The 19,660-nt window shown below is 39.0% G+C and overlaps 1 protein-coding gene across 4 annotated transcripts in view; it reads right to left on the bottom strand.

Moving 5' to 3' along the window:
• Window positions 1-19,660, bottom strand: part of CCDC146 (coiled-coil domain containing 146) — a 125,514-nt gene that overhangs the window by 22,202 nt on the left and 83,652 nt on the right. For all 4 annotated transcript variants that reach the window (XM_030555364.1, XM_030555117.1, XM_030555197.1 and 1 more), the window contains 5 exons: window positions 9,294-9,351; window positions 6,682-6,858; window positions 5,526-5,599; window positions 3,815-4,042; window positions 1,896-2,082 (listed from right to left, as the gene is read on the bottom strand). In XM_030555364.1, the coding sequence (XP_030411224.1) occupies window positions 1,896-2,082; window positions 3,815-4,042; window positions 5,526-5,599; window positions 6,682-6,858; window positions 9,294-9,351 (724 nt within the window). The remainder of the gene's footprint in view (window positions 1-1,895; window positions 2,083-3,814; window positions 4,043-5,525; window positions 5,600-6,681; window positions 6,859-9,293; window positions 9,352-19,660) is intronic.

Here is a 19,660-nt window from a genome sequence, read left to right as displayed (position 1 = left end):
GCCATGCTGCCCAGAATCTCAGCAACACTCTCTATGCTAGAGTTTGAAAGAGGGGCCTTGGGAGGCATTCTTATGGCTGACTTCCACTGCAACTGAACTTTCAGAGCACCTTTACGCTGCTTGAGCCTTGTTACCTGACACAAAGGGGAGGGAGCAGGGGTGAGGATCTCACTGGATATGGTGAATTTTTTAATTCCGAATGTCCCTGATTTTTGTCAGTTTGAGTTTGACATTGAACCATAGTGGTCAGTTATAGGTCTTTCTTCAGAAAAATTTGTCTAGAGCAACACAGAAGAGGTCCCTTTCCTTGGACTTACTAAGAGGCAGCTGGTTAATGCCTTTATCATCACTGGAGGGAGACTGATCAGCCCATTAAGCAACATTTCAAATAAGCTGAGTCTAAAACTTTTTGTTTTCCAATGAAAGATTATGCAAGACACAACAACTTTTCTTGTATTTTTTTCCCCACTTGGATTGTGTCATGGGGTGAGTAATAAGCAGTGAGGTGAAATCAGCAGGAAATTCCATTTTGTTTTTGCAATGGTGAGTGGTATAGAGAAAGTAAAATTACTTCGTTACAGCTTTATAAATTTAAACAGTGCTTTATAAACATATAGTAAAAAATTTTTGCCCTAAAGAGCTTACAACAGCCATGCACAATTGTAATGAAATTGTACCAGGCCTGGCATATCTGCTCACTAGCCTTTTACTAAGATGATATTTTACTATCCTGTCAAAAATAATTACTTGCCAAGGGAGAATTAGAATTTTGAAAGATGGGTTTACAATCTTCAACAGACTAGAAAAACAAAGCCAACACAAGGCACGGAACAATAGTTCAGGAAATGGAGGGTTGGGGAACAACTAGTGAGGAGAGAATCAGGAGGATTCCTGGGAACAGTGGAATTCCTTAAGGAAGGATTTGGAGGAGGAGAAGGAAGTGCTTGGTAGACAAGGCAAATTAAACTGTTCTTATTATAAGGGGCAGAGTGACAGAAGGCATGAGTGTGAAAAGAAGACAAAGAAAGACATATAGACAGTGGATTGGGGAAATGCAGAAAGAGGGCGGAAATAAATAGACATGTAATTGGAGTGGGAATGAAGGAAACATAGAGGAGAGTACTTTATTTGTAATACCAAACATCAAATGGTACCAATTCCCTAGAATCAGGTTAAAACAAAGAAAGAAAGAAAGAATCTGATTTACTGTAACATACAAGAAACCTGCACAATATAAAGGGAAGTGTGCTTTAGTGATTTAAGTAAAGAACTGGGAGCCATGTAATCCTGGGTTCTAATCATGTCTGTCACTAATTTCTTCTGTGGTCTTGAGCAAACCACTCACTTATTTTGCCCTCTCATAAGTGGGGATAACAGGTGGCATGCCTTTAAACCCCTGACTCTATTTGCTAGGCCTCCATCCTTCTAAAATCCACTTCTTCAAACAGCCTACAAATCCCATTTACTCTTCAGTGAAGATTACAATAAAATGGTGGAACTACCAGATGTGTGTAATAGTTTGTTGTTTGTTCACACTGCTTCATGTTGCTCCTTAACCTTTCCCTGTATTGTATTTATATGTTGTCTATCTAGTTAGTAAGGTCCTCCAGGTAAAGGGACTATATTTGTTTCATGGCTATAAAGTGCCTTGCATGTTGTGGGTGCCTTGCAGATAACACTCATATACACAGATACAGCCAAACAGATGTAGTACTTATGAGAGCTAAAAAAGCAAGAACTCTGAATGCAAATGTTAGCAACACCCTGTATTCTGTACATAGAAATTTAAAATTTGTCTTATTTTTATTTCTGTGCAACCATTTAAAAAGTATTTCTTAATTTTATTTTCTATAGCAATATTTTTAATTCTTGTCATCAGTGTTTTGCATACAGACCTCTAATGTGAGCCTCTCATGCAGTAATTTAATTTGCTCCAAGGAATCATAAGCGATTTTCAATTGCATCTCCATCTTTTTTAAATTTCTCAAATCTCTATCTTTCTCTCTTTGTTTATAAATCAGATTATCATGCTGCTTTTGCTTCTCCAAGAGATAGTTACGTAAACCAATTTCCAGAACAGCCCTACATAGATATATAGAATATTTCAGAAAGAGAAAACCTATTCAATAGATGTATGCAAACAAACATGACCACTTTACATTGAGTTTGGAAAAGCATTATTGCAACTGAGCAGCAAAATAAAATAGAAAAAACTGTCTTGTCACAAATTAATGGCCATTCTCCTAAAACATAATGGGTGAAATCCTGACTCCACTGAAGCCAATGGCAACACTCCCCCATGCATTGTTTCATGCTTTGTTTCAACAATGCTAAAAAATTACTCATAGTATAAGAGAGAAATTATTTATATTTCTTAAAGTGAGAATTAAAATGTATTTTTATTATCTAAGGAAGTCTAAATTTTGTTCATTTGTAAATTTCCATTTATCAGTTCCTCCAGCCTTCGTTAATGCGAGACACAAACAGAAAGGGCAGAAGGATTACTGCTAAAGGCAAGACTATTATTACAGGTATACATCCTTGCCCACAAATAAAGGAGAAACTTGAAGCTGGCTAGACTCATGCATAATAACTCCAAGATCTGAGATCTGAAGCATTATAGCAGTTTATATTGGTTACCAGATGTGGAGAGGCTGGGATTTATAAGGGAGTCTAAAGGAGCTGGCTTCCCAAATCCAGTTGGATTTCAATGGGATGTGGGTGCCTAGCACCCTTATGTTCCTTTGAAAATCCCTAGGCTAGGTTCTCTCATCTGCTAAATACACTTTGCATTGCGTACTCATTTAAATCACCCGAAGAAATCCCCTAGGGATTTCTCCCTGTGTAGGGGAAATCCATTGTTCCCAGCTCTCATGATATTATTACAGTTCTCATGATTTTTGGTGTTCTTCTTCAAGTCACAGCTCTCAGAGTCCAGTGATTATATGAGAATCTCAGCATTCACTTAAAAACAGTAAGTAGGTTGCTAGTCCTTCTGGTTCCAAAGAAATGCTTGAAAGCATGATCAGCATGAACCTTAATGGGTCAGAAACCAGAAAGCAAATTAAAAAAATCCCAAATGTACTATTTTTAAATAACATCATGATTAGGGGAGGCATGAAATGAACACTTCTCTTTGGTGATACTGGGAATCTCTGGCTGTTGTAAAGCTGGTAAAGGTGGCTCTGCCCCCCCACTCCCATGCCAGCTTTAGCATCTGCTGTTGCCGCCTCTTCCTCCAAAGCTGTGCTGCCCAGTGTAAGTGGGGAGGGAGGATGTCAGGGGTCAGGAGGAGGTGAGTCAGGTGGTGATCATGTCAGCAGAGGTGAATTGAGGAGAGGAGGTGTGGCAGAGCAAGGCTCTGCTATACCCAATTCTTTGCTGGAGGACACAGAAGAATCAGGGAGCCACAAGCGGGCCTTTGTCAGCACCCTTCTCCTCTGAAACCAATCTTTGCTCAGGCACAGTGGAAGATTGAGTCATCAGCCTCAGTTTTGTGGATTCTCATTTAGGGCCTGATCCAAATGTCCACTGAATCAATGAGCTGCCCCATGCAGTTCAGTGGGGTTTCGATCAGACCCTTACTGCATTTCTCCCTTGTATGATAACATCAGGTTTTGATCACCAACGTAACTCAATAAACAGAAATTATATAAATCCATGATGAAATTAGGGTAATGTTAAATAGTGTGATTTTATGAAGTCAATAATAAAACTATTTAAAGCAATAACCAAGAAAAGAATAATTCATTTAGAATAGATGAGTGCTCACTCATACCATTTCTGAGTACTAGCTCATGCCTTCTATTCTAACCTGTCTGCCAGGGCTGTTGCTTCATTCTCTTTGCTCATTTCTAGTAACTTTGTCAAATGGTTGAATTCTCGCTCTTTGCTTTCAAGCAAAGCTCGTTTTCCATCCAATTCCTTCATTACATCTTTCTTTTCTTCCAATACTTCTTCACTCTTTTTTTCCACTTTTTTAAGGGCATCATTTAACTCCTGAACATGGTCAATGAGAATTTTTTTCTTCTTCTCTGCATCTCTGAGAACACATTTTAAAACAGTATAATATCACATCTGTAAAAATGGATCCAGCTCTAGAAATATAGAACAAAGCCCAAATGCTGTTACTCCTGCTGTAGTGAGCAGAAGCAGAACTATTGCTCAGCATCTCTTCTGCTACAACTGTTCTGTATGTCCTCATGGCTATGGAGATAGTATTCTGAAGCACATTTTGCTGCCCCTCTGAACTAGGGCATCATGTATTCTTAGCTAATGCTTGTTGGTGACAGCATGCCAAGTGACTGGAGGATTGACTTAGATCACATGCTCCTGATGACTTGTTACAGTGGGCAGTTCTCCCTTTTGGGCTCTATCCACTCTCTGATTTCACTTCAGCACCAGTACAGTACAAGTTAGAGTTTAGGTTCAAATGTGTATTTTTGCAGTAAGCCATTCCCAAATCTATAGCTCTGCCACAGTACAGCTTGGCAATATGCATGTGAAATCAGCTTTTGTTCAATGAAATTAGATAACTGGACACAGAAAAATAGGCAAAGAAGGAAGAAAAAGAAAAGGGATGTATAGTTTTTTAAATTAAATTGAGCAGAGGCAAGGAATTATATACAAAAATGTAACATCAGAAAAATAATTAATGATAGAGGATGCAGTCAGGAGATAGAATAAACTTCAGTGTAATATAATAGGTTAATAAGGTACAAAGAAAGCTCACTTAGGACAGCAATTTGGCCACTAAGTGTTTTAAGACCAGGTAGCCAAATTGCAATTGGCTGCATTTCACACAAGTATGCTTTTCCTTGACCAGTATATCTCATTCTTTACTGTACCAATTAGCCAATGTTGAAACAGAGAAACCTGCTGGCTGCAAAAAGAAGTCTGTAAGGAATCAGGAGGAAAACATAACAGGTGATGAGTGGATATTATCTAACCGATTTAAAGCATTAGATCAAATAATTTGTACAGGAAGACTAAAATCAGAGCACTGTAACTAAATACTTGCTCCCAGAAAATCTAGATGCTAGGATAATTTCATAACATGATCCTCAGCTGGTGAAAACTGATGTAGTTCTATTGTAGCCAATGGTCCTATGCTAATGTTCAGCAGCTGAGGACTGGCGTGTGTTGAAAAGTGCTAGGTGCTAGATTACACCATCAACTTAGATCTTTAGTATTGTTCACATTTGAAAAAAAAATCTGTGGAATATCAGGTAAGATCTGTGTAGTATCTGATATCAACCATCTTAATATGCAGTATCAATAGACGTTTTAATGGTTTGTTGTTTTTCAAGTCTAAAATATGTTTCCCTGCTGATGCTATATCTTTTGATTCAGTTTCATGGATACTGCTCATTAAGTAGATTATGGATACACTGTATCTGTATTGATCAGAATTTTGTATCAAGAACTTAAACTTTGTTAATTGTCTATATACCAAGATATTACTGAAAAAACAAATAATAAAAATAAAATGAAAATATTTTAGTTAGGTACATTTAAAAACATACAATGTTTTGCGTTTTATCTTGTCCATTTCTTTTCCAAGCTGCACAGGAATGGCATGAAGGCGGACTAGCTCATCCTAGTAATAAAACAAAAATGTTAGACCAACAGGCTCTAAATTTCACGTAATTTCAGAGAACTAACATTTTCTTTGAACTACTAATATTACCCAGAACTGAAATGTGTGTTTTTCAATAACACAAGTTTCTCCCAAAAAAGAACACAGCTGCTATTACTGACTAGTGCAAAGATATGCAAAATTATATTTGCAAAACTCACAAATAATCTACATATGCTATAAATATATAGGCCTAGATTTTCTGAGACAAGGAGCACCAGAAAATCTAGCTCCTATTCTTAGTGCAAATCTGTGCTTACCAGGGTCCCAGCATAGCTGCAGAGCTCAGAGAAAGCCACAAAACACTCTAAAATGACCTAAAATATCTTTTCTATACATACAAATTTCACATTGTTAAGGTCCAATACTTCAAGATCTGACACGTCTGGAAGGAAGTGCTGTGTATTCTTCTGAAAGACTGGAAGCCCTGCTTTTCCAATGCTATTAAGCTCCTATTTCCAGCCATCCTGGTTCATGAAATATCTGACCTCAAACCTTTCACCGATCCATGTCTTCTGAATTTAACCTACCTTAGGTCTCAAGCGGGTGTGTGTGTGTGTGTGTGTGTGTGTGTGTGTGTTTATTGAAAGTTATTGATTTCATTTTCATATTTTCCTGATGGAAAAATCAAAAAGTTTCAGCAAAATTGAAAATGTCCTGTAGAAAATTTTGCAGAAACTACATTTTTAATCAAAAAAGACTGACTGAAAATTCCTGACCTGCTCTAATTATAATTCACAGAATACTGTGTTCTGTCTTTTCCATTAATATCTATATACCTGAAATTAGCCTAAGAGTTCTAACCATTATGAAAGCTACTTGTTGTCAGTCTTATGCCTATAATTTCCCCGATAGCTACTTGTGGGAATGGTATAGCAACATGATACATGGTTATTGACTAATGCTGCATTTTGTGATGTCATGCCTATGTCATGACAGTACATATTCAAATGACAGCAGAAGTATTCAGAATATTCAATATGTTTCCCTGAGTGTGCGCATGCACACACACACACACACACACATACGCATTCTCATGTTACTTTTAAGTCATCCTGCTGCTCAAGAAGTTCCTCTACTTCTTTCTGTTCTCTTAACATCAGCCTTTGCTTGGATGTCACATCTTCCTTCAATGCTTTAATTTCCATTCTCCTTTGGATTGTTTCTTTACGGAGCTCTTCACAGTTTTCTTTCACCACTTTCATTTTCTTTTCTGTCTCCTTTAAAAGTAAAGTCAAAGATCAGGTATCTCAAATTTGTATTGGTTTTGGGGGAAAGTGCATTTCTTGATTACAATTTTTTAAAAATATTGTATTGTTTGTTTAATAATTTATGGATTTTCGTTAGAGAACTGCACCTTTTCTTTAAAAGACTGAGAAGCCTAAATGGACTGTGTATTACTTTGGTATTTTTGCATATTCACATGAGTTTAGTTTTCCTATTTCACGATTACGAAAACTCCTAAAATTCTTTGGTTCCATCATATTTCCACCAAATTTTCTTTTATATTTTGTTGTAAGTTAAATTTAAATTTTAAAATAAATATTACTCAAAGATATTTTCTCATATACATACATACCGTCTTAGGTCTTCCTATTGTTCTGATAATTTACTTCTTTTATAAGGGTTGGCTTGATAGCCCTTAAGACCTCTATTCACCCATAGAACAGATTCAAACAAGCAGCAGCAGTGCTAACTACCCTACACTGCTCCAGCATCATGTCTCAACTCTGACATGGAAGGACAACCGTATTAGTGAGAGCAGAAGTTCAATTTCCATGTCTGTCCAGACTTTGGGCTTTGTGCCAATAGTCAATTTAACATCAACTGTAATGCTCATTTCAGAAGGCCACTGAATAGCCAGTAGATGCTAAATTTTGGCCACTACCAACCTGGGCTGGATTCAAAGTAGCAAACTAAAAGTAAAAGTCTAGAAAATTCGAGTAAAAATGATTACAATCCTTCAGCTGGCTCTTGTTGGTTATTATATCGTGCTCCTCATCAGTACCTGACTCAGACCAAGAAGCTAATCATCCAGCCAGACGACCAAACTCGGTGATGAAGCCTAGTTATGTACCACCTGCATCACCTTTTGCATACGCTAAGAAGACTATTGGTTTTAACTGAAGGACCAGAAGCTCCAATAATCTGCAGTGCCAGGAACCTCTAAGTGAATAGATTTGCTGCTCTTAACCTGGTCAGCCAGCTGGAACCAGAAGGAACCATCTGCAATGTTCATCTGGATTTTTCACCAGAAAAAGATGTACATCCCTCTATCCCAAATACTGATCTTGAATTTGTAGTCTTTCACATGCTGAATGTTATTTACCTTTTTTTACAATTATTAACTATTGAGTGTTTTTTACTCAAAATATGCAAGAATTGCAGAATCAGGCCTTTAATGAGATGATGGGCAATTTCATGAAACAAACCCCACTAGTCTTGTTTGAATGGAAGAAAAATAAATTCTGAGCACAGTGGGAGGATTAAGATGATCAGAAAAGCAAGCAGGATATATAGACCTCTTTTATATTTTTGGGAAAGGGAACAATATTGTAAGAAAGGGTTAAGATTAGTTATTCTGAATGGTATATGTATTATAGGATAGGATATGAAATATAATTTGTTACTACTTTACTCTGCACCAAAATTATGTTCACAGTATTTTAAAATTCTGCAAAAATCTGGGAATTTATTTAACCTACAGTACAATGGATGGAGAATGAGAGTGGGGAGCACTGGAGCATATCCTCAACCCCCCTTTGTCTAATAATAATTTAGCTAAGTTTGATCCTTTATTTCTAGTTATTAGTCAACAAATATATGCAGCCATATGCTCAGTATTACAATCATAGGCAACTGAAGAGCAAATGAGGGCGGAGGTATCAAACTCACAATTTGTATTGGCTACTGACAGTCTCCAGAAAGGTCAGAAGTAAACAGTTCATGGAGCACATTTTGAAAGGAAAATTTTTCAGTCTGAAAACTTAAACCAGTTCTAATCACTAAAGCACCCTAAGCATTTATAAGGCTTTAGTGTCATTTACAATGTCTCCTTTACACCTCCTTTACACCTCGTTTGCTCACCTGCACACATGCATGCATGCCCAGTCCTGCCCCTCAGCAGTGAGTGACATCTCCCCTGCACATATGCACAATCCCTCCCCCGCTGCACAGATTTATGTCTCCACCAGCTGCTCTGGGCTGCTGGGGAGGGGTGAGTGACTGCTCTTGCAGCTTCCTTTTGCTTCCCCTCAGAAGTCATTTTTCTGCAGGGAAGCAAAGCAACCTGTGGATGACATTAATTCTGTGACCATGCAGTGGTGTAGAATTCCTCCAGAAGTACTACTTCAATATTTGTCCTGTGAATTATTAGAATTGTAATTTGAACAGTTTCTCTCAGGACATCTATCCGTAAATGTCTTTATAAGTTAAATATTTAGTGTTTGTCCTGAGGGTCTCAAAAGTGAATGACACAATACAGCCTTTTCTTTGAATTCCACCTCTTGATTTTTCCACATATTCCAGATGTTACAAAAATCTACTATTTTAGTTTTTAAAATAGCATCTTCAGCTGCATAGTTTTCTTATTTTACATGCTATCCAACAGGACACAAAACATGACTTTTTTTAGTGAGGTGTATTTCATACTTACACCTTGCTTGGGGATTCTCTCATATTCCCTTTGCAGAAGTCTTTTGTCTTCTTGTAAACTACAGAAAAATAGTCATAGAGATCAGCACATTGGCAATATGCAAAGCAATAAAAAGAGACAGTTAACAGTCCATGCTATCCAACATTAAAAAGTGAAGTGAAATAACATCTGTGACAATTTGGATACCATTTGAAAATTGGATTTAGGTCAGTCTTACCATAACATTGATCTAGATGTTACAAGTGTGCAAAAAACAAATTTCATTATATAGGTATAAGTTTCACTGCAAAATCTGGTGCATAAAGAATAATTCAAATATCAACACAGAATTAGAGCACCGATACCTAAAAAGACCTCAGAGATGTTTTTCGTATCTTAGGGCACTTTCTGAACTCTTTAATAAAACTGAAATGAAAAACATGTGGTTTTAAAAAAACAGATATTGAAGGAGATAAACTGTAGAAGAGCATTTACTAACAAGTGCATGCAAAAACTGTACACTCTAGCATAAAGATTATTTTCACCATCAGCATGCTTATCATCATCTTTTTCCAACACCAAGGATTGGTAGGGCCAAGATTATAAACAGATTTCAACCACATCTATTTTGAGCCACCATTTAACCCAGTTGGGGTGTTGCCTGGATGGTTTTATATACTGTTATATGATTGCCTCCTTGAACATACACGTCCTCTCTGTCCAGGCAGACTTTTGATGATTGTACTCACACAATGTACTTTCAGTCTTCTACAGATATCATAATTTCTTAGTTTATTTAGTCTTGTCATGCCTCGGATATGGTGCAATCAGCTCCTTTCAAATGTTTGCAGCTTTTGCTCCAGGTGCTTTTTGAGTACTCATGTTTCACAGCCATAAAGTAATGTGGGTACGAGTGTTGTATTTAATCTGGTCAGGGATGAAAGCAGGCCAGTACAGTGTACCAGTAAGAAGCGGCCGCCAGTACCGGCCCATACCAGCTGACGGTAAAGCGCTACCAAGGCAGCACTTAAAGGACCCTCCTTAAAGCACTGCTGTGGCAGTGCTTTAATGTCATTTCCCCTGTTGCCACCCCCCGGCCACCTACGGGGTGGGGGCAAAAGGGGCAGCTGCCCTGGGGCCAGCAATTTAAAAGGGCTTGGGGCTCCCAGCCGCCGCTGCTGCTACCATGGCAGCAGCCAGAGCCCCGAGCCCTTTAAATCGCTGCTGGAGCCCTGGGCAGCACGGGCCAGGCAGCACAGATGGGCTGGCTGGGGGAGGCCGACCCCCTACCCCATCCCTTTCACCTGAGGCCCCACCCCTTCCAGGGGCCTGGAGGTGGGCCCCCATACCGGTAAGTGCTTAATGTTACTTTCACCCTTGAATCTGGTTTTAGCTATCATGGACACTGATTTAAGGTTCCAGTCATTTTTATTCAGCCATGTGAATGTTCTACTGTTGAGGTCATCTTCATAATGGTTGTCCTATGTTATGATTGAAGGCTGCAGGTTTGTCACAGTGGAAAAAAATGTCACTGATACCATTTTTCTTTGTGTCCATGGCTTCTTTAGTGTCTGTGATTTTTCTGTGTGTTCAGGATTTTAACAAAGTGCATTGAACTTGATTACTTGAAAAATGTCGTTTTAACAGTAGCATGCATTACATGAAATTATGTTACATAATTCATGTAACTATTAAAAATACATTATATATTTATGTTTGACGAGCTCGGATGCCTTCCTTAGCAACAGTACAAACATGGTGCTATGTTGCAAACACAGAGGATTTAGTCTACAGCTATGATGATGATGATGAGTAAAATATCAAGCATAAGTACAAGGGAGTGATCTGCACAATATCCCAAAAATATCTTCCACAAAAGTGGAGGTTTATTATTTTGTTCAACATGCAACATACCAGGAGATAAAAATCATAAGGTAAGTTGAGATAAAACATTTGGAAACAGAATCCCACAAACGTAAAGCAAAGGCTTGGAAATCTGAAAAGAGCAGAGAACAAAACATGCAAAAATATGGTGTCTAGATGTTTGAGGTGAACATGCTGTGTGGATGTCTTCAGAGAACTATCTATGATGACTCCAATGACTCCAAGATCTTTTTCCTGATTAGTTGTACCTAAATTAGCCCCCATCATATTGTATGTATAGTTGGGGTTATTTTTCCCAGTGTGCATTACTTTACATTTATCCACATTAAATTTCATTTCAATATGGAAAACATTGGATAAACATGAGGTTTCCTTTGACTGGATCACTGTTCTTGTATCAGACAATAAAACATATATGAAAAAGGCATGGGAGTGGGGCATTAAGTGCTTGTTTCTGAATGCTGTCCATGTGACCTGTGTTACCTGTTAAATTTAGTTGGGGACATGTGGCATAAAACCTTGAAAAAGGAAATGACCTGGCTATCATTATGAAATGAACATTTAAAGCCTTCTCTGCATGTAAAGCTCTCTCTCATATGCACTTGGAGGATAAAAGAAAAAGTCTGTATATTACTCTTGTTCCAGTTATAATGCTCAGAAACAGCTGATTTAATCCTGCTGTTTCACTTAGCCCACACAGAGGACTACGTTTAATTTTTCAAAAGTCTAGAAATCATGACCTATGAGGAAAGACTGAAAAAATGGGTTTGTTTAGTCTGGAGAAGAGAAGACTGAGCGGGGACATGGTAAGTCTTCAAATACATAACAGGTTGTTATAAAGAAAAAGGTGGCATCTTTAGCTGCTGGCTTTGTAAGAGAAAAAATAACTTTTATTGTAACTATTTTTCTTACCAATTAGTGCAGACACATACTCTGCAATTGCTCCCTAAGAGTGGTCAACAAGAACAGCAATGGTTTGTCAGCCAGTGGCAGCTTGGAAATTGGCACTGCCAAGGGGTGGGGTTGGGGAGAAGTGGAGGTGATCTTGGAAGGAGAGTCACTCAGTGAGGCTGTTTAAGATCCACAAGTTCTGAGGAACAGATACCCATGATTCTCTAACATCTGTAGCATTTTTTGTCCCAGGACTTTGGGGACAGAATTCACAGATGCTGTACTTGAACTTCTTCCCCTCCATGCACTTTTGCAGAAGAGGGAATTTATAGGTCAGAGAGATCAAAATCAGGAATAACTTTCAGTCTAAACATGTAGAATTATGTGTTCCAATTGGTGCCTGCTGAATTCCCCCCGTCTGCTTAATTTGCTCTATTTATAAAGCATCTTATGTTACTTGAGAAGCTAGAATTCTTCTTGGTACTGCTGTCTGGACATGGAATCAGTTATGTATTCTAAAAGTTTCTTATGGGATAGTCATATGCAGCAACTGATTGCTCTTCAGATATGGAAGTAATGGAAACATATGGTTATGGCTATAACATTCTATTGCACTAGTGAGTCAGAACATCCTGACGAATTAGCAGGACTGTATTAGTATATACAAATCCAGATGTAAGATTATTTAATAAAAGAAAGGAAGACAAATTGGGGCCAAAAGCACAAGATTTCAGATGGCATCTTTTGTTGATTGCTTTGTAATAGAAAAAATTACAACTCTTACTATAATTATTTTCTTACCAGTTAGTACAGGATACAGACCTTAAGAAAATAAAATAATAATATGTATTTAAATCCTGAGTCTTCAATGGTTGCTCCTGTTATTACAAGTGAAGCTTGAAGAACTAGGACCTAATTTAATATTATTTTTACAAGTCATTATGGGTCAGACTATACTTGGCTCACGCACAGTGCGAGTGTGTGTAGTGAAAACAATGCAGAAAGCCTTTGCCACTACCCCTTGTGTGGCACAGGGACTTTTCCTTCTGTATTCCCCTGGAATGCACAGCACCGCAAAGGGGGGTAGGAAGAATGTAAGACTTGCCTCTTGTAGACAGGTGTAGCAGCCAGTGTGTTCCCCCCAGATTCTGTAGTGGGGCTCTGTACTGTTCCTCTTACTATGCACTGTGCCCAAATGCCACAACCAAACCCTATAATTTTCCCTTGGGGGTACTTTGCTATTTGAACACAAATGAATGAATATTTTCAGATACACAGCCAGTGAGTTATTGGAGTTGTCTAAATATGTAACTAATAAGGGGAATTTACAAACCTGAGGCACTTTAGGTGGATACCTACTAGAATTGCTTGGGCTTGCATAATCACACCAGCATTACTGAAATCCCCATTCTGAAAATGTACCCATACCTATATTTAACTGCCACCAAAACTAATTAAATGGGTATTGCAGTGTTTGTTAGCAGTCTAGGCCAGGGAGTGTCTTCTTTAAAATTGCCCCAGGAGGATCACAAGGACAATCTTAAAACTGTAGGGGAGAAAGAAGTTGGCACCATTTCCCTTTCTCATCACAGTCTTCTCTCATGAGGACGGATTCCTGTGGTACCACTGCAAGTTCACAACAAAAGCTTTGTCATCTTAAGGTTAAAGGATTTTAATGCCTCACATTCTGTGGCAACAGAGGGTTGCAAACACAAAAGTTATAATTCTCTTGAGTATGCCCATTGGTTTCACAAAAAGCAAGTCCAGAGGCAAGAGAAAGATTAAGAGAAGAGATATTAAATTTAATTTAAAATATTAAATTTAAAAAAATTAAAATCCAAAGATGAAGTAGAGTCAAACTTAAAATACTTCATTTACAATATTAATTTCATATACACATTACATGTGCACTCATGATTTAGCTGTTTATTTCAAGTGCATAAATCAAAGATTTCTCTCTGGCTTCATTATTCTCAAACTGTATTGCTTTACTTTTCTAAAAGTTATTGTTTGGCCTTACCCTCTAGCCTTTGTAATGTTAGCCTTCTCATTTAGCATTAGCCTCTGTATATTGTAATTTGTTAGAGTCAGGTCCTAATTTTCATAACTGTTTGTAAAACACGTAGCATACTGTTGGTGCTACACAAATTAATAATATACAAAGGAATTAGGCATCAGTCTCTCTAATTCTGTTTTCTATAATGTCCTTTGTTGAATCTGTTCTTCATTTTTACACGCTTATAACTCTATCATTTTGGCAACTGGAACAACTCATACACATTCAAAAAAGAACAGAACCCTTAAGCCTAAGCACTTGTGTTTGAGAATGCAGACACTTGTTTTTCATGCTCCTTTATTCATTTTGATGCCAATGAATACAAATGCATGCAAAACTAATGTAGATATAGTTTGTTACACACATACACACTTAACTGAAATAAGTTCCAGACTTTCCCCTGAGAGATGTCTACAGCTGCAAACTGCCATTAAAATACAGAAATAAAGTCAAGCGTGGTTAGGAAATATAAATGGTAGTTGTCAACAGAAATCTGTTTTAGTTAATAAACACAATAACCAGAACAGAACATTTTAAACCATTGAATTCAATCCTGCAAGGTGCTGAGCACTTCAGTTGCCACTGACTTTAGCTGAGAGTGTTTAACAGTCCACAGAAGGTGTTCGGCATCTCCCTGATCAGGCCTTATGTCCATAACTTGAATGTATTATAGATGACAAGACATCAGCATGAGATTTCTGGAAGGCTTTCAAAATATGCTTAGCTTGCACATGCTGAAGAACACAGTCAAGGGACTAGTTGTTCAGGCTTGCTTACTTGCTGTCTTTAACAACCTTACCTTGAACTCCACCAGATGAAAAGTTTGTAGTAGGAAAGTACAGAGAAAAGCTTACCTCTTTGTCTTTAAATCAGTTATACTAAACTGAATGGTGAATCCTTAAATAATTGCCAGAAGTTAAAGAATTTTCCAGACTTGTACAAAATGCCAGGTCTGATTCTGTATCCCTGTCTCACATGAAGTAGTACTTCTGTGAGCAGCCCTGCTGACTCCAGTGGCACTTTGTGTGACTAAGAAGTTACTCAGTGTAAGGGTTGTAGAATTAGCCCCTATGCTTGAAATGGAAATTATTTTCAAAAGGAAATATAGTCACATAAATCTTGTATATTTCATACATTTCCCTTTTTCAATTCAATTAATTACTATTTAAAATGCAATTTGTATCATATGAGCTTCACTTCTTATTTCTGTCATGGTCTAGGAAAGAAAAGAAACTTTTTATCATTTTTCACTCCACAAAAGTGGAACTCTTAACCTCATACCAAGACGGAAAAATTACATTAGATTAGGGCTGACCTTTGCTGAATGTTTCCCTGATCCTTTATTCATCTGGTAATTTTTCTGTACTGTTTATTGGGCCATATCAGCCCTGGCTATAAACAGAAGCAACTCCATTGACTTGCATGGAATTGCGCCAAGACTAAATTTGGGCCATTATTACCTTCCCCTTAATTTAGTAAGGTTTTGTACATTGTGTCCTACATCTGAAAGTCAATTTCATCAATATCTCATAGACTCATAGACTCTAGGACTGGAAGGGACCTCGAGAGGTCATCGAGTCCAGTCCCCTGCCCTCATGGCAGGACCAAATACTGTCTAGACCATCCCTGATAGACATTTATCTAACCTACTCTTAAATATCTCCAGCGATGGAGATTCCACAACTTCCCTAGGCAATCTATTCCAGTGTTTAACTACCCTGACAGTTAGGAACTTTTTCCTAATGTCCAACCTAAATCTCCCTTGCTGCAGTTTAAGTCCATTGCTTCTTGTTCTACCATTGGAGGACAAGGTGAACAAGTTTTCTCCCTCCTCCTGATGACACCCTTTTAGATACCTGAAAACTGCTATCAGGCCCCCTCTCAGTCTTCTCTTTTCCAAACTAAACAAACCCAATTCCTTCAGCCTTCCTTCATAGGTCATGTTCTCAAGACCTTTAATCATTCTTGTTGCTCTTCTCTGGACCCTCTCCAATTTCTCCACATCTTTCTTGAAATGCGGTGCCCAGAACTGGACACAATACTCCAGTTGAGGCCTAACCAGCGCAGAGTAAAGCGGAAGAATGACTTCTCGTGTCTTGTTTACAACACACCTGTTAATGCATCCCAGAATCATGTTTGCTTTTTTTGCAACAGTATCACACTGTTGACTCATATTAAGCTTGTGGTCCACTATGACCCCTAGATCTCTTTCTGCCATACTCCTTCCTAGACAGTCTATTCCCATTCTGTATGTGTGAAACTGATTGTTCCTTCCTAAGTGGAGCACTTTGCATTTATCTTTATTGAACTTCATCCTGTTTACCTCAGACCATTTCTCCAATTTGTCCAGATCATTTTGAATTTTGACCCCGTCCTCCAGAGCAGTTGCAATCCCTCCCAGTTTGGTATCGTCCGCAAACTTAATAAGCGTACTTTCTATGCCAACATCTAAATCGTTGATGAAGATATTGAACAGAACCGGTCCCAAAACAGACCCCTGCGGAACCCCACTTGTTATACCTTTCCAGCAGGATTGGGAGCCATTAACAACTACTCTCTGAGTACAGTTATCCAGCCAGTTATGCACCCACCTTATAGTAGCCCCATCTAAATTGTACTTTCCTAGCTTAAGAATATCATGCGAAACTGTATCAAATGCCTTACTAAAGTCTAGGTATATCACATCCACCGCTTCTCCCTTATCCACAAGGCTCGTTATCCTATCAAAGAATGCTATCAGATTAGTTTGACATGATTTGTTCTTTACAAATCCATGCTGGCTATTCCCTATCACCTTACCACCTTCCAAGTGTTTGCAGATGATTTCTTTGATTACCTGCTCCATTATCTTCCCTGGCACAGAAGTTAAACTAACTGGTCTGTAGTTTCCTGGGTTGTTTTTATTTCCCTTTTTATAGATGGGCACTATATTTGCCCCCTTCCAGTCTTCTGGAATCTCCCTCGTCTCCCATGATTTCCCAAAGATAATAGCTAGAGGCTCAGATACCTCCTCTATTAACTCCTTGAGTATTCTAGGATGCATTTCATCAGGCCCTGGTGACTTGCAGGCATCTAACTTTTCTAAGTGATTTTTTACTTGCTCTTTCCTTATTTTCTCTTCTAAACCTACCCTCTTCCCGTAAGCATTCACTATACTAGACATTCCTTCAGATTTCTCAGTGAAGACCGAAACAAAGAAGTCATTAAGCATCTCTGCCATTTCCAAGTCTCCCGTTACTGTTACCCCCTCCTCATTGAGCAGTGGGCCTACCCTGTCCTTAGTCTTCCTCTTGCTTCTAATGTATCTAATGTATCTAATATCATTTGATTAAAGTTCCTAGGGCTTGAGCTAAGACACTGTTGAATTGCAATAGAGAAGTTACGGCTCATGCTGGAGCCTGGGTTCTAGGACCCTGAAAGGTGGGAGGGTCCCAGAGCTCAGGCTGCAGCCCATGCCCAAACATCTATACCACACTTAAACAGCTCCACAGTTCAAGCCTCAAAGCCCACATCAGCTGGCATGTGCCAGCTGCAGTTGTCTAATTGCAGTGTAGAAATAGCCTGAGAGAGAGAGAGAGAAAGAGAGAGAGAGTGTGCTGGAGGGGTTGACTGTCATGCCCAGCCCTGTAGTAAGGATGATTGGGCTGAGTGGAACTTACTCAACACTTGCAAGGAAAGAATAAAGTGTAGGTAAGAACCAGGCATACAGGGCTTGTATAGTTTTATCCCTTTTCCCTGTTTGCTTCATGCCATTAAGTGAATAAACAATATATTTGTTTTGAGTCACTTTAATCAGAAGTTTTCTTGCAGGTGCCAAGCGCAGTTGATTGTGTGAAGTTTAACCCAGAGATCCAGTCCAAGAGTTTGGATTGCAGGGCTCTACTCTACAGAGAAGTGATGGAAGCCAAACCTGTCACTTGAAGTGTGCACTTGATATGCACTAAAAGGGGTCTAAAGCACTGTACCGGGACACTGGCAATGCATGTACTCATCTGAAAAGACTGTGACGAACCATATTAAACATGCTAACATGCATGCTGATCCTACACTAGTTTATATGAACTTTCACTCATTAACTACACCACATCACTCTGTTCTGGCCACTCATAACACCACTCACTCTCCCCCACATTCCCATAGCCATTCACAAACCGTAGTTGTTAATCCTGCCCCTCTGTGTACATGCATGCATTTACAACCCTTACCTGCTTTTCTCCACTCACAACCTCACTTACTCCTGCTCCCCCATATATGCTCACTAACTCCTGTCCCTCATTCACATATTAATTCACCTCTGTACCCAACCCCACTGATTTCTCACTGCTCGAACATAATTACCCAATTTGCACCATCTCTCCCCGCCCCAGTTTGCATATCCCACTCATTCCTGAACAACAACACCCTCTCTCTCTACCCACAAACCCATATTTGAAGACTGACGCTTGCAGATATGTATGCCTGTAAGCATCGATGTCTACATTACATAAAGAACAGCCTTGAATTCTACTTTGGGTATGCATCAGAAACCACACATGGTACCTAGGCATTCACACCCTGAGGAATGTGGTATAAGAAGCTAGGCATATAGACAGGACAAAGAGCCTTTTCCACTCCTGCACCTCTGCTTAGAGGCTAGGCACAATCTTGGCCCTTGTGCTCTGGGAGAGGAACAGAGCTGGAGTACTGTGTTAGCGTGGGAAGCACAGATTGCCCCCTAGAAAAAGGTTTAGCTGACACTGATGTGTATACTCCCTCAATGAGGTATGATGCCTCCAGGAGCTTGTATCAGTGTGGACTCTTCACTCTCATCCCATAAGGCACTTTAGATCCCGCTCTAGCCCTATACACTGAATAAACAGATAATAAGCTTCTGATTAACATTTACAGTACATTTCTCAGAGAGTGACTGATCCAGAAAAGTGTATTTCTAATCAAGCAAGATACTGTATATAAATTCACACAAAAAGAAAGTGTGAAAGAAATAGCAGAAACAAAAAATACACAAGGTCTGTTTCTGTAGGACATGGAAAAATGGTTTTCTGTAAAGGGGGAAGATATGTAGGAGAAAAATATCACCCAGAGATATGAAGACCCCCTCATGAGCAGGAGGGACGGAACTTCCTGTTACAACTGGAAGTTATTAGAAGGGTCCCCAAAAGGGGATTGAGAGGGGTGGAAGGTGGGGGGGGGATGGAGATGAGGCAAATAGTGTAGCCTGCTGCAATGATTTCTAACATCCATCTGTCCAACATGATCTGCTTCCATGATGATCTGAAATGGGAAAGGTGATCTGCATAGGGGAAAAGGTCGGAGGGGGAAAGGGTTATGAACAAATTATCCAGGGATAGTGATTTGTGGCTCTCAACCAAGCCATCAGAAGTGTCATGGCTGGGGCTTGCGCAGTCAAACCAAGTGTCAGAGACAGAAGTTGAACTAAGTATCAGATCCAGGAATCAAGCCAAGGATGAAAGCAAAAACCTGAGTCAGAGACCAGGGGCAGCGATCCGGAACAAGGCAGAAACCAGGAACAGGTGAGGAAAATAGGAACCAGAAGCAA

The sequence above is a fragment of the Gopherus evgoodei genome, chromosome 1 (assembly GCF_007399415.2).
Source record: "Gopherus evgoodei ecotype Sinaloan lineage chromosome 1, rGopEvg1_v1.p, whole genome shotgun sequence".
NCBI lineage: Eukaryota > Metazoa > Chordata > Testudines > Testudinidae > Gopherus > Gopherus evgoodei.
The sequence above is the reverse complement of the archived record's forward strand: the minus strand, read 5'-3'. Positions and strand labels throughout refer to the sequence as shown.